This window comes from Vigna umbellata, chromosome 6 (genome assembly GCF_029865625.1).
Source record: "Vigna umbellata cultivar VRB3 chromosome 6, Vumbellata_1.0, whole genome shotgun sequence".
NCBI lineage: Eukaryota > Viridiplantae > Streptophyta > Magnoliopsida > Fabales > Fabaceae > Vigna > Vigna umbellata.
Window position 1 is genome coordinate 35292985 of NC_142170.1, and position 21650 is coordinate 35314634.

The 21650-nt window shown below is 37.0% G+C and overlaps 1 protein-coding gene and 1 non-coding gene across 4 annotated transcripts; both read right to left on the reverse strand.

The window, feature by feature from the left end:
• Positions 1 to 863: 863 nt before the first annotated feature.
• LOC124834250 (small nucleolar RNA Z221/R21b) lies at positions 864 to 948 on the reverse strand. The gene has a single exon (XR_007028470.2). It is a non-coding gene; the product is annotated as a small nucleolar RNA Z221/R21b (small nucleolar RNA).
• Positions 949 to 5133: 4185 nt separating this feature from the next.
• On the reverse strand, positions 5134 to 21137 carry LOC148197335 (protein LAZ1 homolog 1-like). Of its 3 annotated transcripts, XM_088092283.1 has the most exons (10): positions 21027 to 21132; positions 20587 to 20661; positions 20201 to 20367; positions 20033 to 20089; positions 14182 to 14290; positions 13722 to 13906; positions 13519 to 13607; positions 7482 to 7737; positions 5887 to 6129; positions 5134 to 5800 (listed from the first exon to the last, which is right to left on the reverse strand). In XM_088092283.1, exons 2-10 carry the CDS (start codon positions 20588 to 20590, stop codon positions 5510 to 5512), a joined length of 1401 nt encoding a protein of 466 aa, XP_087948409.1. In that variant the 5' UTR covers positions 20591 to 20661; positions 21027 to 21132; the 3' UTR covers positions 5134 to 5509. The 3 variants fall into 3 exon arrangements, with proteins under 3 accessions (XP_087948409.1, XP_087948410.1, XP_087948408.1); XM_088092284.1 differs by lacking the exon at positions 20587 to 20661 and having other exon boundaries at positions 21027 to 21137; XM_088092282.1 differs by lacking the exons at positions 20587 to 20661; positions 21027 to 21132 and having other exon boundaries at positions 20201 to 20580.
• Between the last annotated feature and the right edge of the window lie 513 nt (positions 21138 to 21650).

The following is a 21650-nucleotide window of genomic DNA, read 5'->3' on the forward strand; positions in this document are numbered from 1 at the left end:
TGGATACGAAATGTGGATTGTTGATATATTAATTTAATTTTAAATTGAGATTTTAGATGCATGAAATTTAGCAGAAATTTATGTATATTGATCCGTTATATATTATGTAATTTTAAATTGTAAGAATAGATAATTTTAAATTATGAAAATATTAATATACAATCACATCCATTCACTTAATTTCAAATATTCTTGGAAGATCATGGCTTTTAAAAAGGGAGGAGTTAGAAGTATTGTCATCATGAAATTTAAGATAGAATTATTAAACATGTGGAAGAGAGAAAGATAGTAATTAAGAAGAAGCCATGCATGTTAGAAAGAAAAAAAGTTTCTATTTATAGAGAGATAAAACAGAATTTCAAACCCAGATTTTGAATGGTTAAGATGAAATCAGTTCAAAGATTTTACTGTAAACTCCAAACTAAACTTTTATGCATCAGAAATCAAATAAAATTTTAAAAACCTTATTCAAGGTAAGTCAATTAATAAAATAATTCTGATCTCAATCAAATAAAAAAATGCCCCTGCCCTCATCATATCACTGCAAAACTACAAATAAATTTATATGTACGTTAATTTAAGATCTTTTAGAAAAGATTTGCATTTCTAGAAAAGGGTGATAGAGTCAAATAGAAACCCTAAATAATGAATTAAGAATGAACAGGGAACCATCAGAAACCAAATTGTATCCCCAATAGCTATAAATGCTGTACGGTCCGCATCATGGCTAGGTTAAGAAACCCCATCACACGGTTCCCTTGTCCAATTTGAATACAAATCAAACAATTAGACACACAAAAATGCAAAAACCAAAAACATGAATTTGAAAGAATAACCAAATTTAGTGGTCTTTAGAGAAAAAAGGGCTCAGATGGAATGGGTTGAGAAACTTATCAGCACTGAATAATCAGAGTGGTGCATGACTTTCTCCAGAACTCATCACAGCCCGAAAATTTCAGTGCTCCGTTTAAATAATCCGAAACAGCATAAGAAACAAATGCACAGAAATCAGAAAACAAAGAAACTGAGAAAACAAAGAAACTGAGAAATATGTGTGAAAAGAAATCGATGGGAGAACAGGGTTGCGAGGTCGCTTTTATAAGAGAGAACACACAAACCCTAATTCAGTATTTGAAATCTATTGGTTTTTTAACAAATGGACCCGTCTACTTGCCCTTCTTGGGTTTTTTTCTTTGTACATCCACAAAACTACAATTTGCACTCCCTAACGTTTGAAATGACCCTTCTGCTCTTCATAAATTTATTTTCGTTGTGTCTTCTCCTTTTCTGAGTTCGTTTGCTTTTGGGTGTGTTTTTTACACCATTGCGACTTTGTTCTTCATTGCTACAAGCTCAGGGATTCAGGTAAGTTTTGTAGTGATTTAAAGTTCGTTAGCTTTAGGTGGGTGTAAAAGGTATTAATGGGTAGCATTAATGGAGTTTTTTTTAAGGCTAAAAATATTTTTTTATTCTACTTTTATAAAAAATTCACTTAGATTTCTAATTTTGATTTGGTTTAATTTAGTTTTTTAATTTTTAAAAATAATTTAATTAGATCATTTCCGTTAGACTAATACTAGCTTCTGTTAGAATTTATATATCAAATCATTACACTTAGAAAATAAAATTAATTTGAATATTTAAGTTTGGTGGAGTGACTTGATAAAATAAATGGACAATGAGAAAGAAGATGTGTGTATTATTAGATTATGAAATAAGTGATAATACAAAACAATAAAAAAAGACTTAGAAGCAACTACTACTGATAATAATAAAATGTGAGTGTCATTTTAAGTTTTGAGGAAGTCTGTATAAGGTAGGGAATGATGGATTGTAAAATTGTTTTGTGCCTCTCATAGTCACGACTTGATAAATACATTAGTATATTATCTATATGTTGGTAACTTCACACATAATGAGAAGTTGATACTTGCTAATATGACAGATAATTTAGTCAAACCTAGAAATATTCCATTAACAATTGAAGGAGCATAATAAAAACATGTGACAACTATAAAACAAGTACATAATGCAAGGTATACATATTGTAAAATGAATCGAGGTCACATAACTGAAATGTTATAACTAATGATGTTACTTGAGCGAGACATGCATATTCGTTTGTGTAGGTTTAATGGGAGTATAAATGTGGTGACAGATAGATTTGGACATACCTTGATGTAGTGAAATTATTGAATTCCTTTAACATGGTATTAATTGATAAATAACACACAAAATTAACAAGTTTAGGATAACCTTTACTTAAGATTGTTAGTGTAACCTCTACTGAAATGACTTTTTTATTGCATTTGTTTTATTGGAATCTAAGTGTGAAAAGAACTTTGCATGGGCTCTTGAAATATTTAAAGGTTTGGTTTTATATTCCCTTCCTAAGGTCTTCGGTAGTGATAGAGACATTGCTTTAATGAAAGTAATAAAGACAACATTTTTAGAAGCTTCAAATCTTCTATGTTGTTTTCACATGAAATAAAATGTAAAAGAAAAATGTAAATTATTAGTGCATTCAAGACAGGCTTAGGATCAAGTCATGGATACTTGGTGAAGTGAACGTCTTTCGCTCCATAAAGACAGGACGTCTTGGATCAGTGGAAAACAAACGTAGAAATGGTTTAGTGTGGTGTGTGATGTTAAGATAAGATAGTCTAAGTAAATCTTCTTTTGAAGTTTAACGAAATGTTTAAACAAAATAGCGTCAAATCACTTTAATTGTCTAGGATAAAGAGCGTTGAACGTTATATCTTAAATATCCTAAATGTTATAAAGAACTACAACAGAGCTTCTAATCACAATAGTTTCTAACAAAGTTTAAACCATCTAGGATAAAAGTAAAGAATGTTAAGCGCTATATATTAAAATTCTCCTAAACGATGTAAGTTACTCAAACAGAAACGCCTAAACGATAGTACACATATTGTGCCTAAACGCCTAGAATCGTCAAATGCTTTAAAGCATGTATGTTATAGTACATCTTTGTCCGTACTATTGTGCTTTCTTTGTCTATGCAGATCATTACCTTTTTTCAAAAGTCTGCTCAAGATCAGAATAACGTTAAGAGATAGGAAGATATTCAAGGAATGTTTCCTTCATGCTTTCTACCAATCCTTTATATACACACAACATAGTTGCTTTGTCAAGACGCAACATAGCTTATGACTCAATACCATAAAGGCTACACCTTTAGAAGAAAGTCAAAACTCTAAGTAATGAATCTTTTTCGAAAAGTCTATATAAAGAAAACTACATAAAGAGAACAAAACAAGAATTAATACGGTCACGTTGCTTCTCTCCTTAAGCTCTGCCTCATAAACTTGTTCTTTGAAAAGAAAAGTTCTTCACAAGTTCTCATAATCTTATTGTATTGATTTAAAATCCTCTGTAAGAGAGTTACAAAGTTTTTTCTTGTAATTTGCAAAACACTTTGTTGTTTTCATTCAGAAGTGAAGTAAAACACTTGTAAGGCTAACTTAGTAGAGTTAGACCTTCTAGTAAGTTAGATTAGTTAACATCAGGAGCGATTATACTTGTTTTAACCAATGGTTTAGTTGTACACCAAGAGTGGTTAAATTTGTTGTGATCCTTTATGATTAATGGAACCCTTTAAAGGTATCTAAGGAATAACTAAACGTAGCTCAATTTGGAGTGAACTAGTATAAAAACAAGTGTGCCTTAATGCCTTTGTTTTTCAAAGGTTTTCCTTAAACGTAGTTTTATAAACTCAAGTGTTTAATAACTATTATAGACCATCCAAACTCCTATAAAGGAAATTAAGCACTAATTTACGAAAATATTTAAAACTCTATTCAAACCCCTCATGCCCCTCTCTTTCTAGAGTTTTCCTTGAAATAAATGGAAAACACTAGAATGAGCAAGGGAGGGGGGATTTGAATAGTGTTTTGGAAATCTTTTTTCCAAAAGGACGTTTAACAACTTTGTTCAAGATTAAACAATCTACACAAGTTGTTAGATGTGTAACTTGTAAAGTACTGTTTAAACCACGCGTTCAACGATAACATGTTTTTCAAGTGTTTCAGTAAAGCTACTACAGTGTTTTTAGGAAAGACAACTCTTTAAAGAGAATGACGTCTGATGACAAGAGCGTTTATCAATAATTAACTTTGCAAGCAATTGCAGTATTTGTAAATAATATGTTCTACAAAGATGAAGTAGTAAACACAATTTTTTTTATATTGATTCACTCAACTGAGTTACGTCCAGTTCTTCTCTAAGACCTTTTAGATGGTTCCACTAGATTTTTAATGAGGTTATAATTTCAATATTAGTACCACTCCTGGTTACACTAGTCAATCCTGGTAACAATTATTACACTGACTAGAATTGAGTATCACACTCTTGTTGTGCAATATTCTTCACCACTCCTGGTATCTCTAAACAATTATGGTATTTTCCTGATATCCTGCCTAGTTGAGTTTCACCCATTTCTGTTTTCCACTAGACAATCCTGATATCTTCTTGATATGCTGCCTAGAACTGAATTTCACCCACTCCTGGTTTCCACTAGACAATCACGGTATCAACCTGATACGCTGCCTAGTAATCGTTTAACTTGATTGAATTAATCAACAAGTGTTTGAATTCTTTCCAGAATGTGCAATCAATCAGATTGCTTACAAGTCTTAGATGATTACTCTCGTAGAAATGATGTGTTCACAATACAACTCTATCTAATATACTTTGTAGAATTTTCTCTTTTTACCAATGTAAGCTTATGATTCTACAAGGCTCAGAGTTTTTATTCTCTTTTTAGTATTTGTTTTGCTTCTCAGATGATATCTTTTGTATTTATGTGTTTTTTCTCTTGATCTTCTCTTCTATGAACTTTTCAACTCAACTTTTAATAGCAAAAACATTATGTCAATATTTTCTTTCTGTCCACTTTTGACTTTTAAAGCCTTTTTCTTTTTATATAGTCTATTCTCTCTCTACACAAAATTGGATGAAACTAATGAAAACATTGACAAACCCAATTTAGATAAATTTCTTGGTAGTCATTTACATTGGAAGAAAATTAAAAAATAAGTAAACTGTTTTAGACAATATGTTTGCATATAAACTCATTTGAAGACATTGACATCTCGTATATACTCATTGAACTTCGAAAAATTAATTTCACTCTTTCATACAAAACACTAACATAGAGAAGTTTACCTACATAGCACATCATCTATGAGATGATAGGATTTTTTTTCTCCTTACAAAGTAAAAGACCAGCTAAAACAAACATATCATTAAATGTAAAAAATTGAAGTGGAACCTATAATAATCCTTCAACATCTACGAGGAGCACTACACATGACGCATACACCTTGATGATATGTTACACGTATAGCAGGTATTATTCAGTGTCTCAATCCATCACCTCAAGTTAAATATATACACTTATATTTCAGCACTTTCACCGAAATATAACGACGTAGTTGAAAATTTCACGTCGATTCGTGTGTAACTATATATACACTTTAAAAAAACACTATCTTCTACTTCTGGAGGTTCCTGCTTTTAATTGAGAATACTGTCGTTTTCCACTGGATAAGCCACTATCACTGAAACTTCCATCACCCATACTATCATGAACGTCAGAAAATTCTGGTATTCGTGATCGCAAGGGAACAAGGTAACAATCATCCTTGGCGATTTGCGTCCGCTGCTCATGGCGTTTCACATTTTCTGATATCTGATGGAAGGTTTTGTTTATCTTTGCAATGCCCCTCTCAACAGGCTCCACCACATGAGAAACTGTAAATATCATGTCATCGACAATCTGAAACATAAAAGACAGTAGATATCTCACAATTAGAAACATGACAAGATGTACAGGTGGAGCAGGTTCAAGTGTTCATATCTCACAATTTCACCACTTCCAACAACAACGTCCCGAACACTCTGGGTAAATTTCATAGGTTTTTCTCTCTCGTAAGCTCCCAGCCATGTTCTCGTCGAGCGCTGACAGTCGCGAACCTCCTCGGGGTCTGGTGGGGATCCTAGCGAGGCATAGTCAGTCATCACTGCTACATTACGGACACACCTCTCCCCCCTTTTGTAAGGTTCTGCTGGGAAGACATAAAGGTGCACAACAGCAGCCACGCCCATCTATTCACAAATTTTAAGAAGCCAAACCACATGAAAAAGGTTTTCCCAGAACATCAGAATAATTGAATATTTTGTTTCAAGTAAGACACCCAACACAAGAATTTATAGTTTAAACATAACCTAACTTAACATGACGTGACATACTACTTTACATACAACAGCTAACCAGTCTACCCTTGAATAACAGAATAAAATGAACCTGTCTCGGTTTTAAAGGAAAGCAGTCACTGGTCACAAAAAAAGCTCCATAAAATCTAACTTACTATGCCATATACGATCATTTAATGTACTGCAGAAGTCCTTCTCGGAAATAGCATCTTATGCCTGTGCCTCATCACCAGTCATCCAGGAGTGAGGACCCGTGATTCAGATATAAATATATAGATAACATCTAAACATGTTCATTCTTTAGTACTTCATAATTACCCTACCATTAAAAAATGCTCACACACATATGTTTTACCGACTTACAGAGGATACGTATATTCCTTATTCAATCAGATGTTAACAGTTTATAGTTCATTCACTTATTTCAATTATTAACCAGGTGTGTCAATTCTGGAACAACACTCTCTAGTGGGATAGCAGGATGCTGCAACACACTAATGCTCAAAAACAAAGAGTTATCCGTAATTAGAGGCATTCATGTGATTACTAATGAAAGGCCATAATATAAAATACGATCGTAATAAAAAATAAAGGAAGACAATTGCATTAATAATAAAAGAATACACTCAACAAAGAGAGTGCGCAAAAAACCAAATGAAGAAAAAAAGGAGAGGGCCTGCGGGTGTGAGCATCACAACACAAAATCGAACAGAGACTCATGACTAACAGGTCGCCGGAAAGAAGTGCACATTCTGGAAATGCTAGGCTGGGCCACAAATGATGTCAGAGGAGTGGATCATGGGCAGGATGACTTGGTTTAAAACAGAGGTAAGTTATCAAGTCTGTTTTGCGTGAATAATGTGTGAATACAGATGAGCAGAAGTGAAATGTGTGTTTACGCAAGTAATAATAATTACAATGTTTGTATGTGCATTCATATACAATACAAATATTCAACAATCTGCTTGACATGTATGCATATACAATACAAATATTCAACAATCTGCTTGACATATACAAAGGAAGAAAAATACACACTACCTCAAAAATTCATACGTGTACGTGTGGCATGGCCCATAGTTTTCATTCAATACAAATGACAATGAATACAGTTCAGATTAATTCCAAACACAAATGCAAAGGATACGAATATATCAGTATACCTTAAAATCTAAATATCTAAATCTTTAACAATGCTGTATCAGAGAAAATAATATACATTATTAGCAGCACAACTAGCTCACCTCTATACAGATGATGTAGTCCTGTATACGTGTTTTCAACTCCTGAGCCAATGATCCCCTAAAAGCTCCCACATAAAATAGAAATGCAACAGCCACACTTTGCCACCATGTGAGGAAGACAATTGACTTAAAAGTTAGAAACTTTGCCAATGGTTTGATTGGTTTCAACTTATCTTTAATAACAGAATAGAATTGTACAAGGCAATATAGGGCCCATGTCTGACTAAAGTTAAGAACTAGTGCCAAGTAGGGATACCTGCAAGCACAACAGTGTCAGACTTGAGGGGACACAAAATTACAAAATTACTGCTACCCAACCTTGCACACCCTCACCACAAAAAAGTTAAAGGTATTATCATCAATATTTATCTTTTCAATTGACATATAACTATACATAACTCTCTCTCTCTCTGCATATAATATATATATATATATATACGTATATACGTACATATATACGTACACGTACACGTACACACGTACACACGTACACACGTACACACGTACACACGTACACACGTACACACGTACACACGTACACACGTACACACGTACACACGTACACACGTACACACGTACACGTACGTACACGTACACACGTACACACGTACACGTACGTACACGTACACGTACGTACACGTACGTACACGTACACGTACGTACACGTACACACGTACACACGTACACACGTACACACGTACACGTACGTACACGTACACACGTACACGTACGTACACGTACACACGTACACGTACGTACACGTACACACGTACACGTACGTACACGTACGTACACGTACACACGTACACGTACGTACACGTACGTACACGTACGTACACGTACGTACACGTACGTACACGTACGTACACGTACGTACACGTACGTACACGTACGTACACGTACGTACACGTACGTACACGTACATACATACGTACATACATATGTACATACATACGTATACATATATATATATATATATATATATATATATATATATATATATATATATACACACACATACATATTGTCAGCATATTTATCCTAATTCATCATGATTATATTGTGTCAAGGATTACCCTATTTATCATGATTATATTGTGTATAGGGTTACCCTATTTATCATGTACTCTTGTATAAATTTATTCTTATAAATAGAAGATTATGAGAGGATCAATCAAGCCCTCCAGAATTATTTTACAGTTTAATTCTCAAGTTATTTTACAGTCCACTGCCACCCGCCACCGTCCGCCATTTCCCGCCGCCGGCCACCATCGTCGCCGTTGGCCGCTATTAGTCTTCGGCCATCATCCGCCATCGTCGGCCGCCGTCCGACACTGCCGGCCACCGTCCGCAGCTAGCCGCCGTCAGCCACTGTCATAGTTTTGTCCATCTAAACCCTTAGGGTTTTCTTGTTCCTTGCTGGTACGATTCGTCTTATTCAAAGATGGCATCTAGCAGTACTCTTTCCTTCTCCAAAAGTCCATCAATTACCTCCGAAAAGCTAAATGGAAAAAATTGTCTGTCATGGTCTGCTACTGTTGAAATGTGGTTCCTTGGCCAAGGACATTATGACCACCTTGAGCGAGATGGAAGCCATGTGCCAACTGAAAAGGTTGATCAGTGGAAACAAGCAGATTTCCAGTTGTGTGCCCTGTTATGGCAATTAGTGGAACCCAAACTTCTTATACTTCTGAGAGCTTTCAAAACTTGTCACTCCTTTTGGAAGAAAGCTCAAAGCATTTATGCCAACGATATTCAACGTCTCTATGACACTGCAAAAAAGCTTGCATCTCTTAAAATGGCAACCGTGATATGGTGTCTTTCATGGCTAAAGCCCAATCTGTTGTCGAAGAACTCAAGATGTTTTTGGAAGCGAACCCATTAGAGGATATCAAAATGAAACTAGACAAATTTTACATGGTGTTGATCCTTCGTGCCCTACATTCTGATTTTGATCATCTCAAAGATCAATTTCTGACCAGTCATGAGGTCCCCCTCCATGGAAACATTGACCACTCGCCTTCTGCGTGGCCCAGTACCTCAAACTTAGGAAGCGCATGAACTAGTGGAACCATCTATCATGGTTGCCACACGAGGAAGAGGAGGACGTGGCACTAGAGGAGGAAGACGAGGAGGTCGGGGACATCCTCAATGCACATATTGTAAAAGGATGGGTCACACTCAAGAGAATTGCTACTCCTTACATGGTTTCCCTTCCAAAGCTACCAATATTTCGAAGACTGGAACTTCCACTTCGAAGACTTAAACTTCTACTTCTAAGTTCTCCGAGGATGAATATCAAGAGTATGTAAGGTTAAAGTCTAACAGTTTGGAACAACCATCTCAATCTCCCAGTACATCAACAACCTGTGTTTCTCAATCCATGAAAGGTCAAAATTCATTGGTAATTGACTCAGGTGCTTCTGATAACATTTCTGGTAATACCTCTTTGTTCTCATCTATTTCCTTTCGTGAAAAACCTCATTTCATAACCCTTGCAAATGGATCTAAAATTTCCTCCAAAGGAGTCGCTCATGTTTCCTTGTCTCCCTCCCTTAATCTCAACTCTATTCTTTTTGTCCCTAATTGTCCTTTTAATTTAATTTCCCTAAGCCAGTTTACCAGAATGTTAAATTGTTTAATAACCTTTGATCACAAATTTTTTGTTATACAGGAGCTAGGTTCGGGGAGACAGATTGGAGAAGGATATGAAGCTGGCAGATAATACCATTTTGGATCTCGTCCAAGGGTGTCCTGTGTTGTTGCTCCTAATTCTAAACTGGTACATGATCGACTTAGCCATCCTCATTTTTCCAAATTAAAAAAGATGTGTCCTAAACTTAGTGGTCTCCAGACCTTAGAATGTGAGTCATGTTAATTAGGAAAACATGTTAGATCTTCCTTTCCTAAAAGGTCTCAATCAATATGTAATTCTAGTTTTTCCATCATCCATTCTGATATATGGGAACCTAGTCTATCTCCTCCTTTGATTTTAGGTATTTTGTTACCTTCATTGATAAATATTCAAGATGTACTTGAGTTTATCTTATGAAAAATTGTTCTAAATTGTTAGTCATCTTTACATAATGAAATCAAGAATCAATTTGGTCAAGTAATCAAAATATTAAGAAGTGATAATGCAAAAGAGTATTTCTCATCCTCCTTTTCTGCCATCTTGAGTTCCCATGGTATCTTACATCAGTCTACTTGTCCTCATACACCGCAGCAAAATGGTATAGCAAAACAAAAAAATAGACACTTGGTTGAAACTGCTCGTACCCTTTTGCTTGGTGCCCATATTCTTGTCCATCATTGGGGGATGTCATCTTAACTGCATGTTATCTTATTAATAGGATGCCCTCCTCCTCTCTTGATAATAAAGTCCCTTTCTCCATTCTGTTTCTTAATTATCCTCTCTTTCATACATCTCCCCCCAAGTGTTTGGTTGTGTATGTTTTGTTCATGACATGTCTTTAGGTCTAGACAAACTCTCTGCTCGCGCTCTCAAATGTGTCTTCTTAGCCTATTCTCGACTTCAAAAAGGATATCGGTGTTACTCTCCTGAAACTAAGAAGTATTACATGTTTGTCAATGTCACATTCTTTGAACAAACTCCTTACTTCTCTCCATTTGTTCAGGATGTTTCTATCCTCCAACAGGTCCTTCCTATTCCAGTGGCCGAGTCAAATAGTTCCACTGTCTCTATCATTCCAAGTCTTGATCACAATCATCCTGAACCCGTTTCTCCACATACTGAGATCATGCCACACAGGGCCCTAATGGATAGTCCACCTCCCCAAGACAATGGTGAATCTCCTACTTCAGATTCTTCTCCTTCGTCACCTCCTCCCACACCTCCTAGTGCAAATGATTCAGCATGGCCTATTGCTCTCAGAAAAGGTATACGTTCCACTCGAAACCCTCATCCCATTTATAATTTCCTTAGCTATCATCGTTTGACGCCCTCCTATTTTTCTCTTTTATCCTCAGTGTCTTCTGTTGTTATACCCAAGAATGTGAAAGAAGCACTTGATCATCTTGGATGGCGACAAGCTATGATTGCAGAAATGTAGGCTCATGACCACAGTAATACTTGGGAGCTGGTGCCCCTTCCCCCGGGCAAAAAGGCGGTTGGTTGTCAATGGGTGTATGCAGTTAAAGTCAACCCTGACGGTGAAATTGATTGGCTCAAAGCCCGACTTGTTGCAAAAGGTTATACTCAGGTTTATGGTCTTGATTATTATGACACTTTCTCTCCTGTTCATGGCAGCCATTCGTATTGGCCAGTTCATCAATTGTATATCAAGAATGCCTTCCTACATGGTGATGCAAACTACATCGATCTTTATATGGCCTCAAGCAATCACCACGTGCTTGGTTTGGAAACTTTAGCTCCATTGTTCAAAAATTTGGGCTAAAAAGCAGTGAAGCAGATCATTTGGTTTTTTACTCTCATTCTTCTCTTAGGAAATGTGTTTACTTAATAGTATATGTTGATGATATTGTCATTACAGGGGATGATGTTGGAATATCTCAACTGAAAGAGTACTTGTATAGACATTTTCAAACCAAGGATCTTGGAAGTCTTAAATATTTTTTAGGCATTGAATTAGCGCAATCAAAAGATGGAGTTGTAATCTCCCAAAGGAAGTATGCTCTTGATATATTACAAGAAACAAGCATGATTGATTGCAGACCGGTAGACAGTCCCATGGACCCAAACCAGAAATTAAAGACAGAAGAAGGTGAATTATTCTCCGATCCAGAGAGGTATAGGAGGCTGGTTGGAAAACTGATTTATCTTACTATTACAAGACCAGATTTATCCTTTGCATTTGGAGTGGTTAGTCAGTTCATGCAGGCTCCAGGTGTTGACCATTGGAATGCTCTCATTCACATTCTAAGATATGTCAAAAAGGCTCGCAGGCAAGGATTGTTATATGAAGATAAAGGAAGCATTCAAGTCTCTGAGTATTGTGATGCAGATTGCGCAGGTTCGCCTATTGATAGACGGTCTACTATAGGATATTGTGTTTTTTCGGGAGGAAACATTATTTCATGGAAAAGTAAGAAACAAAATGTAGTAGCTCAATCAACCGCTGAAGCCGAGTATAAGGCAATGGCGTCACTAACATGTGAACTTATATGGGTGAAACAATTCCTTCAAGAGCTTAAATTCTCTGACATCCATCCTATGAAGATGTATTGCAACAATCAAGTTGCGCTCCACATTGCATCAAATTCAGTATTTCACGAGAGGACTAAACATATAAAAATTGATTGTCATTTTATTCGTGAAAAGTTGTTGACTAAAAAAATATGTACTAAGTTTATTGGGTCAAACAATCAACTCGTAGATGTATTGACCAAGTCATTAAGGGGCCTTCGGATTGAATTTATTTGTTCCAATCTTGGTACATACAATTTGTATGCTCCAAGAGGGGGTTACCTATTTATCATGATTATATTGTGTCTAGGGTTACCTATTTATCATGATTATATTGTGTCTAGGGTTACCCTATTTATCATGATTATATTGTTTCTAGGATTACCCTATTTATCATGTACTCTTGTATCAATTTATTCTTATAAATAGAAGATTATGAAAGGAATCAATCAAGCCCTCTAGAATTATTTTACAGTTTAATTCTCAAGTCATATATATACATATATATATATGTATATATATATATATATATGTATATATATATATATGTATATATATATATACATATATATATATATACATATATATATATACATATATATATATAGATATATATATATATATATATATATATGTATACAATAATAATTGGAGAAGGCCAGTGACCGATTTTAGCATGTACATGTAATCTTCCTCAGGCGTATTGATAGTTCTTGTGGGCCTGAAGACCCAAAATTGTTGGTATTAACTTCGAACCACTTGATCATACAGACATTTTTATACCATTTTAATTATTGATTCTCAATAAATCTTGAACAATGATTTCAGTATCTATAATCAAGATCAAAACACGAGACATTATAATCTTACCCGTATTTCCATTCAAACTTCCCCTCTCCATAAACCCCAAAAGATTGGAGAATTGTTGCCAGTACTGCACATATCATCTTCAATATCATCTGCAATGAAGATTTTAGTGAGCAACAAGAGAGATATTTACTTCGCACAGAAACCACTAGAGGGAGGTTGGGGGAAGACATTAATATTACACAATTTGACAAAATCACACATACATATTGTACAATGCCAATTTTCACAGATTGATAGAACTCGGAGCCTAGATTCCAATCCTTCAAGAAGAGATTTAAGGGAAATGGATGCTCTACAACTCCATATGCATATGCTTCTTTCAGAAGAGGAATGCTGGAGTCTGTTAGGTTCATACTTTCCATAAATTGAATAGTTTTGTCCTCACCACCTATAAAAATAATATAAACATAGTATTAAAGAGCATTACAGCATAATAAAATTCAACAAACAAAAGAATTTGAGATGTATCACATCCTTTTCAAGTCATGATTTATAACATTAAGGTATCAAATTCTGAATGAAGAAGCTTGAAAATTGAGGGAAGGAGATGCAGAAAGTTCCAGTAAAAGATCTCATCATTTATCACTTTTGGAAAATATATCAACACAAAAATAACAGGTACAGTTAATGGAATCTTATGGTCATAGAATCAATTTGACATACCTAAACAAGCTATCAAATATCTCTCAAAGCAGTATAATGCAAAAGCTTCATAGCATTCCCGGATAATTTCACTGTTAAATGCTGCATCAGAATCCAAAACTGACAAAAACTGCACCATACAAACATCAGTACTTGAGAATGAATTATTACATTCTATTCAAAAACAGAGATATAAATGGAAAGATTAGGAACTAGATTATATACAGCTGGAAGAAATGGAAATACAATGCTTCATGCAACTTGCTCCAGATAGTCGTTGTGTAAAATGAAGCCAAGATTTACTAAAATTTGTATTACCAGTTGAAGAACAGGATGTGAGAGTATATTTATGAAAATAAAGTAGTTATTCATCCTAAGTAAGTCCCCCAGCATAAAGATGTAAGAAAACAAAAAGGAAATAATGGAAGTGAGCCGCATCTCTTTGTGATAGGGAATTGTTTGGTTCTTGAAGGGGCCATACTACTTTCCTCCCAGCTTGAAGGGAGTTGGGATCCTGGAGTGGGCTGCTGATAGAGCGGACAGATTTTTTGACTTGCAAGGGGTAACGGAGGATGAAGAGAAGGTACGGTTGGCGTATATAAGCATGGAGGGCAGTGCTGGATATTGGTTCCAGTTCTGGAAGGAGAAAGCCAGAAACCAATCTTGGGAAGGGTTGAAGGAAGCGATGGTAGCGCGGTTCGAGGGAAGAAGCAGGGGAACCGTCTATGAAAGGTTGGCCACCATCAAGCAGACCGATTCAGTGGATGAGTTCAACAAAGAATTCGAAATCTTGGTAGGACAAACGTCGAAGCTACCGGAGGAAATTTTGTTGGGATATTTGATGGTTGGGTTGCAAGAAACGATACGTAACCAGGTGCGATTACTCAACCCTCAGGAACTGATGGTCGCAATGCATATTGCGCGCGACGGGGAAGAACTGCATAGGGGTGCGAAGTCAGGAGGAACGGGAAGAAGCATGACGAACTGGAATAAGCCTATCGGGACAGTGTCGCGGGTGGAACCCATACGTCAAAACCACAACCGAATAGGGCCAGCGGAGAGTAGTGGGTCGGTGCGTAGAGAATCGACACAGGCGAGTGGGGTGGCGTCATCCAATATCGATAACAGAGGAAGAAATTTTCGAAACTTGCCTTACGCCGAATATGTGAAACGTAGGGAAGAAGGCAAATGTTTCAGATGTGGAGGGGCTTTCGGGCTGGGCATCGATGCCCAGAAAGGGGTTTGAGGATGTTGATTTTGGCAGAGGACGAAGAGGGAACTGAGACCAAAATAGAGTCAGAGTTAAGTCAGATGCAGATGGAGCTCTCGGCGTGCTCTGCAGGAGGTCTGACGCAAGCTAAGATGATGAAGTTGCAAGGAGAAATCAGAGGGAGAAGAGTTTTAGTCCTAATTGACAGTGGCGCGAGCCATAATTTCATTAGTAGAGAGCTTGTGGGAGGATTGGGATTAGACACGACAGAGACTAGGCCTTACATGGTTAGCCTGGGCGATGGGCAGAAAAAAGAAACCCGAGGATGCTGCGAAGGGGTGCGGATTGGTATAGGGGAAGTGGAGGTGACAACTAGATTCCACCTATTTGAATTAGGAGGAGTGGATGTGATTATGGGGGTGGAATGGTTGGCTACTTTAGAGAGGTAACTATGGATTGGAGCAAGCTGACCATGACTTTCAGCCAGGAGGGTAGGAAGGTAACCATAAGGGGGGATCCTACGCTAACCAGAAGCTTGGTAGCTCCAGAGGCATTGTTGAAAATAAAGGAGGCGGAGGTTTGGATGCTAGTGTGGGAATTGGGAGAGATGGAGAGGGGTGGAGTAGGGGCACCTTACCCAGGAATAACAGAGATCCAGAGAAAAGAAATAGAGGAGGTACTGGACTAGTATGCAGGGGTGTTCCAGGAACCCAACGGGTTGCCCCAGAGAGACTTATGGTGCATCAAATACCCATGAAGGAGGGAGTTGACCCAATAAACGTGAGGCCCTACAGGTACCCACATGTGCTGAAGAATGAAATAGAGAAGCAAATGGCGGGAATGCTGCAAACAGGGGTGATACGGCCAAGCAATAGCCCATATTCCAGCCCTGTTATATTGGTGAAGAAGGATGGTTCTTGGAGATTCTGTGTGGATTATAGGGCCCTAAACCATGCCACAGTTCCGGATAAGTTCCCAATTCCAGTGATAGAGGAGCTGTTAGATGAGTTGAGAGGAGCAAAATATTTCTCCAAGGTTGATCTTAAGGCAAGACATTCAGAAGACGTCGTTTCGCACTCATTTGGGGCATTATGAATTCTTGGTAATGCCACTTGGCTTAACCAATGCCCCTGCAACCTTTCAAAGCGCGATGAGCAATTTACTGCAGCCCTACCTAAGGAAATTCGTGCTAGTTTTCTTTGATGATATATTGATTTACAGCCAGTCATGGGCAGAACATATGAGGCATGTGGGGATGGAGTTGAGGAGGCTGGAGGAAAATCAATGGGTTGCTAACAGGAAGAAGTGCGAATTTGGACGTGTTCAGATAAGGTATCTCGGCCACTTGATTTCTGAAAAAGGGGTAGAGATGGATCCAGGAAAAGTAAAAGAAGTGTTGGATTGGGAGAGACCAAGGAGTGTGAAAGCCTAGAGGGGATTTCTTGGGCTGACTGGGTATTACCGGCGTTTTGTCAAGGACTATGGAAAAATTGCTAAGCCCTTGACCGACTTATTGAAAAAGGGAGAGTATAGTGTTACCAGATTTTGATCAGCCATTCCACATAGAATGTGATGCGTTGGGAGGGGGAGTTGGAGCAGTGCTGACACAAGGCCGAAGACCCATAGCCTATTTCAGTAAGGCCTTATTTGAGGGGTCATTGAACAAGTCAATTTATGAGAAAGAACTCACGGCCTAGGTGATGGCCATACAACATTGGCGACCATACCTGTTGGGACAACGGTTTGTAGTTCACACAGACCAGAGAAGCTTGCGGTACTTGCTGGAGCAGCGGATTACAACCCAGAATCAACATAATTGGCTTGCCAAACTGCTTGGGTATGACTTTGAGATAGTCTATAAGGCAGGGAACACCAACAGGGCAGCGGATGCATTGTCCAGAAGAATGGAGGACCAGGGGGAAGGGGAAAAGGAATTAAGGGTAGTGACTAGACTTTATTGGCAGGATTTTGGGGATATTTTAAAGGATGTGGAGCAGGATGAATACTTAAGGAAGGTGGTGGAGGATATTAAGAAGAACCCAGAGGCACACCCACCTTTCACTATGGCTTTCACTATGGAGAATGAACGGCTGCATTATAAGGGTAGGTTGGTGATATCAGCTCAATCATCCTGGTTTCCAAAACTGCTAGTCGAGTTTCATCTGACCCAAACTGGGGGGATTCCGAAGTGTACAAGACCTACAGAAGGGTGGCTCAGTCTCTTTATTGGGTGGGAATGAAGAAGGTTGTTACAGACTATGTGGCGGGTTGTTTGGTGTGTCAACAACACAAGTACCTTGCATCTTCCCCTCAAGGACTGCTGCAACCTCTACCTATTCCTAATGTGTGGGAAGAAGTCAACATGGACTTCATAGTCAAGCTGCCACGATCGAATGGGTTTGATGCAGTGCTGGTGGTGGTGGATCGCCTTAGTAAGTATGGCCATTTCGTACCCTTGAAGAACCCTTATTCAGCTCACACGATAGCTGAAGTATTCATTAAAGAAGTGGTCAGGTTGCATGGTATACTAGCTTCTATTGTGAGTGACAGGGATCCCCTGTTTTTGAGTAATTTTTGGAAAGAGTTGTTTAAGAGGCAAGGGACTCAACTACAGATGAGCACAGCTTACCACCCAAAGTCCGATGGCCAGACGGAGGTGTTGAACTGGGTATTAGAGGGGTATTTGCGATGTTTTTGCTCGGAGCAACCTAAGGGATGGAGTTTTGTTTTGCCTTGGGCGGAATACTGGTACAATACCAGTTTTCAGGGAGCTGCGAAGTGTACACCTTTCGAGGTAGTCTATGGGAGATCACCTCCATCTTTGCATAGGTTTATTCTAGGCGAAACAGCAATGGAGGCAGTAGCACAGGAGTTACAGACCCGAGATGAGGCTTTGAAGCAATTGAAGTTCCACTTAGTGCAAGCCCAAGAGTTGATGGTAAAGTAGGCTAATAAAAAGCAGAGGGTAGCAGATATTGAGGTGGGCGACTGGGTATATCTCAAAATCAGGACGCATAGGCAAACATCCATGCCATCGAGGCTGCATCCGAAATTGACAGCGAGATACTATGGGCCTTTCCTAGTTGAGCAGAAGGTAGGACAGGTGGCTTACAGGCTTCAGCTACCTGAAACAGCTCGCATACATCCTATTTTCCATGCATCACAGTTGAAGAAAGCAATGGGGGCTAGGAGTGTGGAGAAAGAATTACCTGCGGATTTACAGGGGGAAGGGCCGTTTTATTGGCCTATTAAAGTCTTGGATAGGAGGCAAATAAGGCGGGGAGACGAGGAAGTGCCACAAGTGTTGATTGAATGGCAAGAAGGGGGAACATTACCATACGTGATCAATACCCGAAATTCAACCTTGAGGACAAGGTTGAACATGGGGCGGTGGGTAATGATAGGCCCTGATTAGTTTACAAAAGGAGAGAAAGAATTAAAGAACCTAACTGTCTTAACAGTTAGGAGGGGGGCGGGAAAGAATTGTATAAGTAACCTCTGTTTAGCAGAGGTGGGGGTCTTTTGGCAGTTATTGTACAGACAGGTTCTTTGAACCTTGTGAGGGAGGTTATGCTCTCAAGACTATTCTTTGTACAGGCTATCTCTTGAGAAATAACAGAATTCTTTCATTCTTCTTTGCATTTTGTGTGTGTGTGTGTGAGTGTTTTGGCTAGGTTTCATACTTACAAACCTATCAGCTGCTCTCACCCATGGCATGTGTCATTGACCACCCAAAAGATCCAAGTATTTTTTTTAGTTAGAGAGTCAAATAAACTTAACTTAGTGTTTGTTTAGTAGAGTAGGAAGAAATGAGTGAATGAAAAGGGTCAATCTAAATAGCTAAGAAATAAAGTGAAATTAAAGGATGTTGGTTAAAGAAAAATAGGAAAGAGATAGGAAAAACATTATAGATAAACGAAAAAAGGTGAGAAAAAGTAAAGTGAATCCCATCAATTTAAAAAATGTTTCCACTCTTTTTTCTCTCACAAAATACCATACTTAATTCCATCCTCTCTCTCCCCCTTACATTTCATCCCAGCCAAATAGAGATTACACTTTCCATGACTGAATAGTTCTTTCAGTATGTAAAAAGCAAAGACAATTAACCCTGAAGCTGAAAAGGTAAAGTAACTAAACAACATGCACTACAAGTGTTAGACTCAGGAACTTCCAATGAAACAGAATTTCCTAGATCACAATTCTGGAACTAATCAGAACTAACGCTCACAACTGATAACACAAGTTTCTGCTCTAATAAAGAGAATCCTCCTTCAGCACTGCAGAAACAATGAAAAACAGACACCCAACCTAATTGATCTCCTTTCCTATATCTATAATCCAAATTGCCTATGCCCACTGATATTTAACAATATTTTATTGATACTAATAACTGCCCTATTTAAAAAACTGTCATACATAAATAACAACTGTCTTTTATTTTTTCTAACATATACCTTCAATGGAATAACAGTAAGTTCCAACCTACTCCCACCGCTAGCAACTAAGTTCATCCAAACATGTGAATCAAAACCAGCGGCAAGATGAAAAACAAAAGAGGAAAACATGGATGCTTATTCCCAAGAATATATGTCATAAACTCAAGTATAAAATGTAATAAAAGGAGAGCAGTAAGTATTATGTAATTGAGTTAGTGTCTCTTACTGATTCCAATGCATAAACAGGAACCATTAAAATGATACCAATCAAAAACTTTTGTTCCTGTAAAGTGAAATTGAAAAATAAAAAAGACAATTAGCCATAGAAAATATTACAAAAGAAAAACACTGAGGTGAAATAGGAAAGTCAGTTAAAAGTGAAAACAGAATTAACCTCGGGCTGATTATAGGAGGCTAAATGCTCAAATACTAAATACATGGAGAGAACAAGAGCAGCAACAACAAATATACTTGCACTGAAGACGGTCAAACTCACAGTTCCTCTGGACTCCTCACCCAAGTTTTGGAGCCACATAGTCCCTTCTCTTCCAGTAGATTCAACTGGGATAAAAAGAAATATGGAAAAACAAAAAATCCCCATCAAACCCATTCGATAGAAACTTGTAATTGGTACTAATCACACATGGTCACATTCACATGTACGATTCACTACAAGAGTCTATGCTCCCACGGAAACTTTTATTTTATCTAAGTTTCCCTCCCTCCTTGTCTAGATGTAACAGCAATTCCTCAAATTCAATAGGTAAATGCAGAACTAACACATTCCTCCAACAATTTAATGCAGTTCTTGCTTTTTATTCACACGAAAAATCCAAAACGAGATCGCAAGGAATCCTGCAATGACAATCATGTCGACTAATGATTAACAAAAAGTAAAACAAAAAAACATTAAACATTTTAAAAATCTCAAAACTCTGCTTCAAGGCAGGTACTGTTAGTTTAATCAACTAGTGCATATATGTATAATCTTTAACAGAGATAAACTAACAGAAACACAAAACCCTCAATGTTACAACGTTAGTTTCAAAATACACATTTCACACCGATAAGGTTTTAAATAACGGTATTGATCATTCATCATTAATGAAACGTCAAAACCCTAGGCTCTGGAAAACAAAGTACTCACTGAAACTGAAGAAAGAAAACGATGCCATGTCAAAAGCATTGAAAAGAAAGAAAATGAAGAAGAGAGTTCAAACCTGTTCTCTCGACTCTTATTTTCCTTTTTCTTTTTCCAGGAAAAATGAAGATGGTGCATTTTACCAAAATATAACGCGACTTTGCCTTCGGAGTTGGAAAACAACGTTGCAAAAATCGCTAAACTCGAGGTAATAAATATATATATATATATATATATATATATATATATATATATATATATATATGCAATTTGGCGATAAGGGCAAGAAATCAAGATAAAATAATTTATATGGATTAAATTAATTTTGTCTTGAAATATTATCTGACAAACAAAAATCTTGAAATATTATCCATTTGGTTTTTTGTTTGTCACTATAAACTATTGATGATTTTATATTTATAAAGCAAAAATAAAAATTATTTTAATACTTATTGAAAATTAACGTTAACTTTTGTTTAATAAATATATGGTGATAATTATTAAAAATATTCAATTACTTTAATAATTTATCGAAAACAAATAAAAATAAGAAATTTAAATAATTCATATTTTTATAATATTAAATATTAAATATGGAATATGTCAATAATTGATGTATTAAATGGATTATTTACTTTTATATTAATTTTGATATTGTAGTATTATATTATTATAGATAAATGTGTTAATATATCATGAAATG

Excerpts from the sequence above, each read along its gene's own strand:
- LOC148197335 (XM_088092282.1), bottom strand. The coding sequence starts at position 20,416 with ATGGGTTTGATGGGGATTTTTTGTTTTTCCATATTTCTTTTTATCCCA. Across the intron at positions 20,090-20,200 it reads CCTCCTATAATCAGCCCGAG|GAACAAAAGTTTTTGATTGG; the intron begins GTTAATTCTGTT and ends TTCACTTTACAG. Across the intron at positions 13,907-14,181 it reads ATATTTGATAGCTTGTTTAG|GTGGTGAGGACAAAACTATT; the intron begins GTATGTCAAATT and ends TTATTTTTATAG.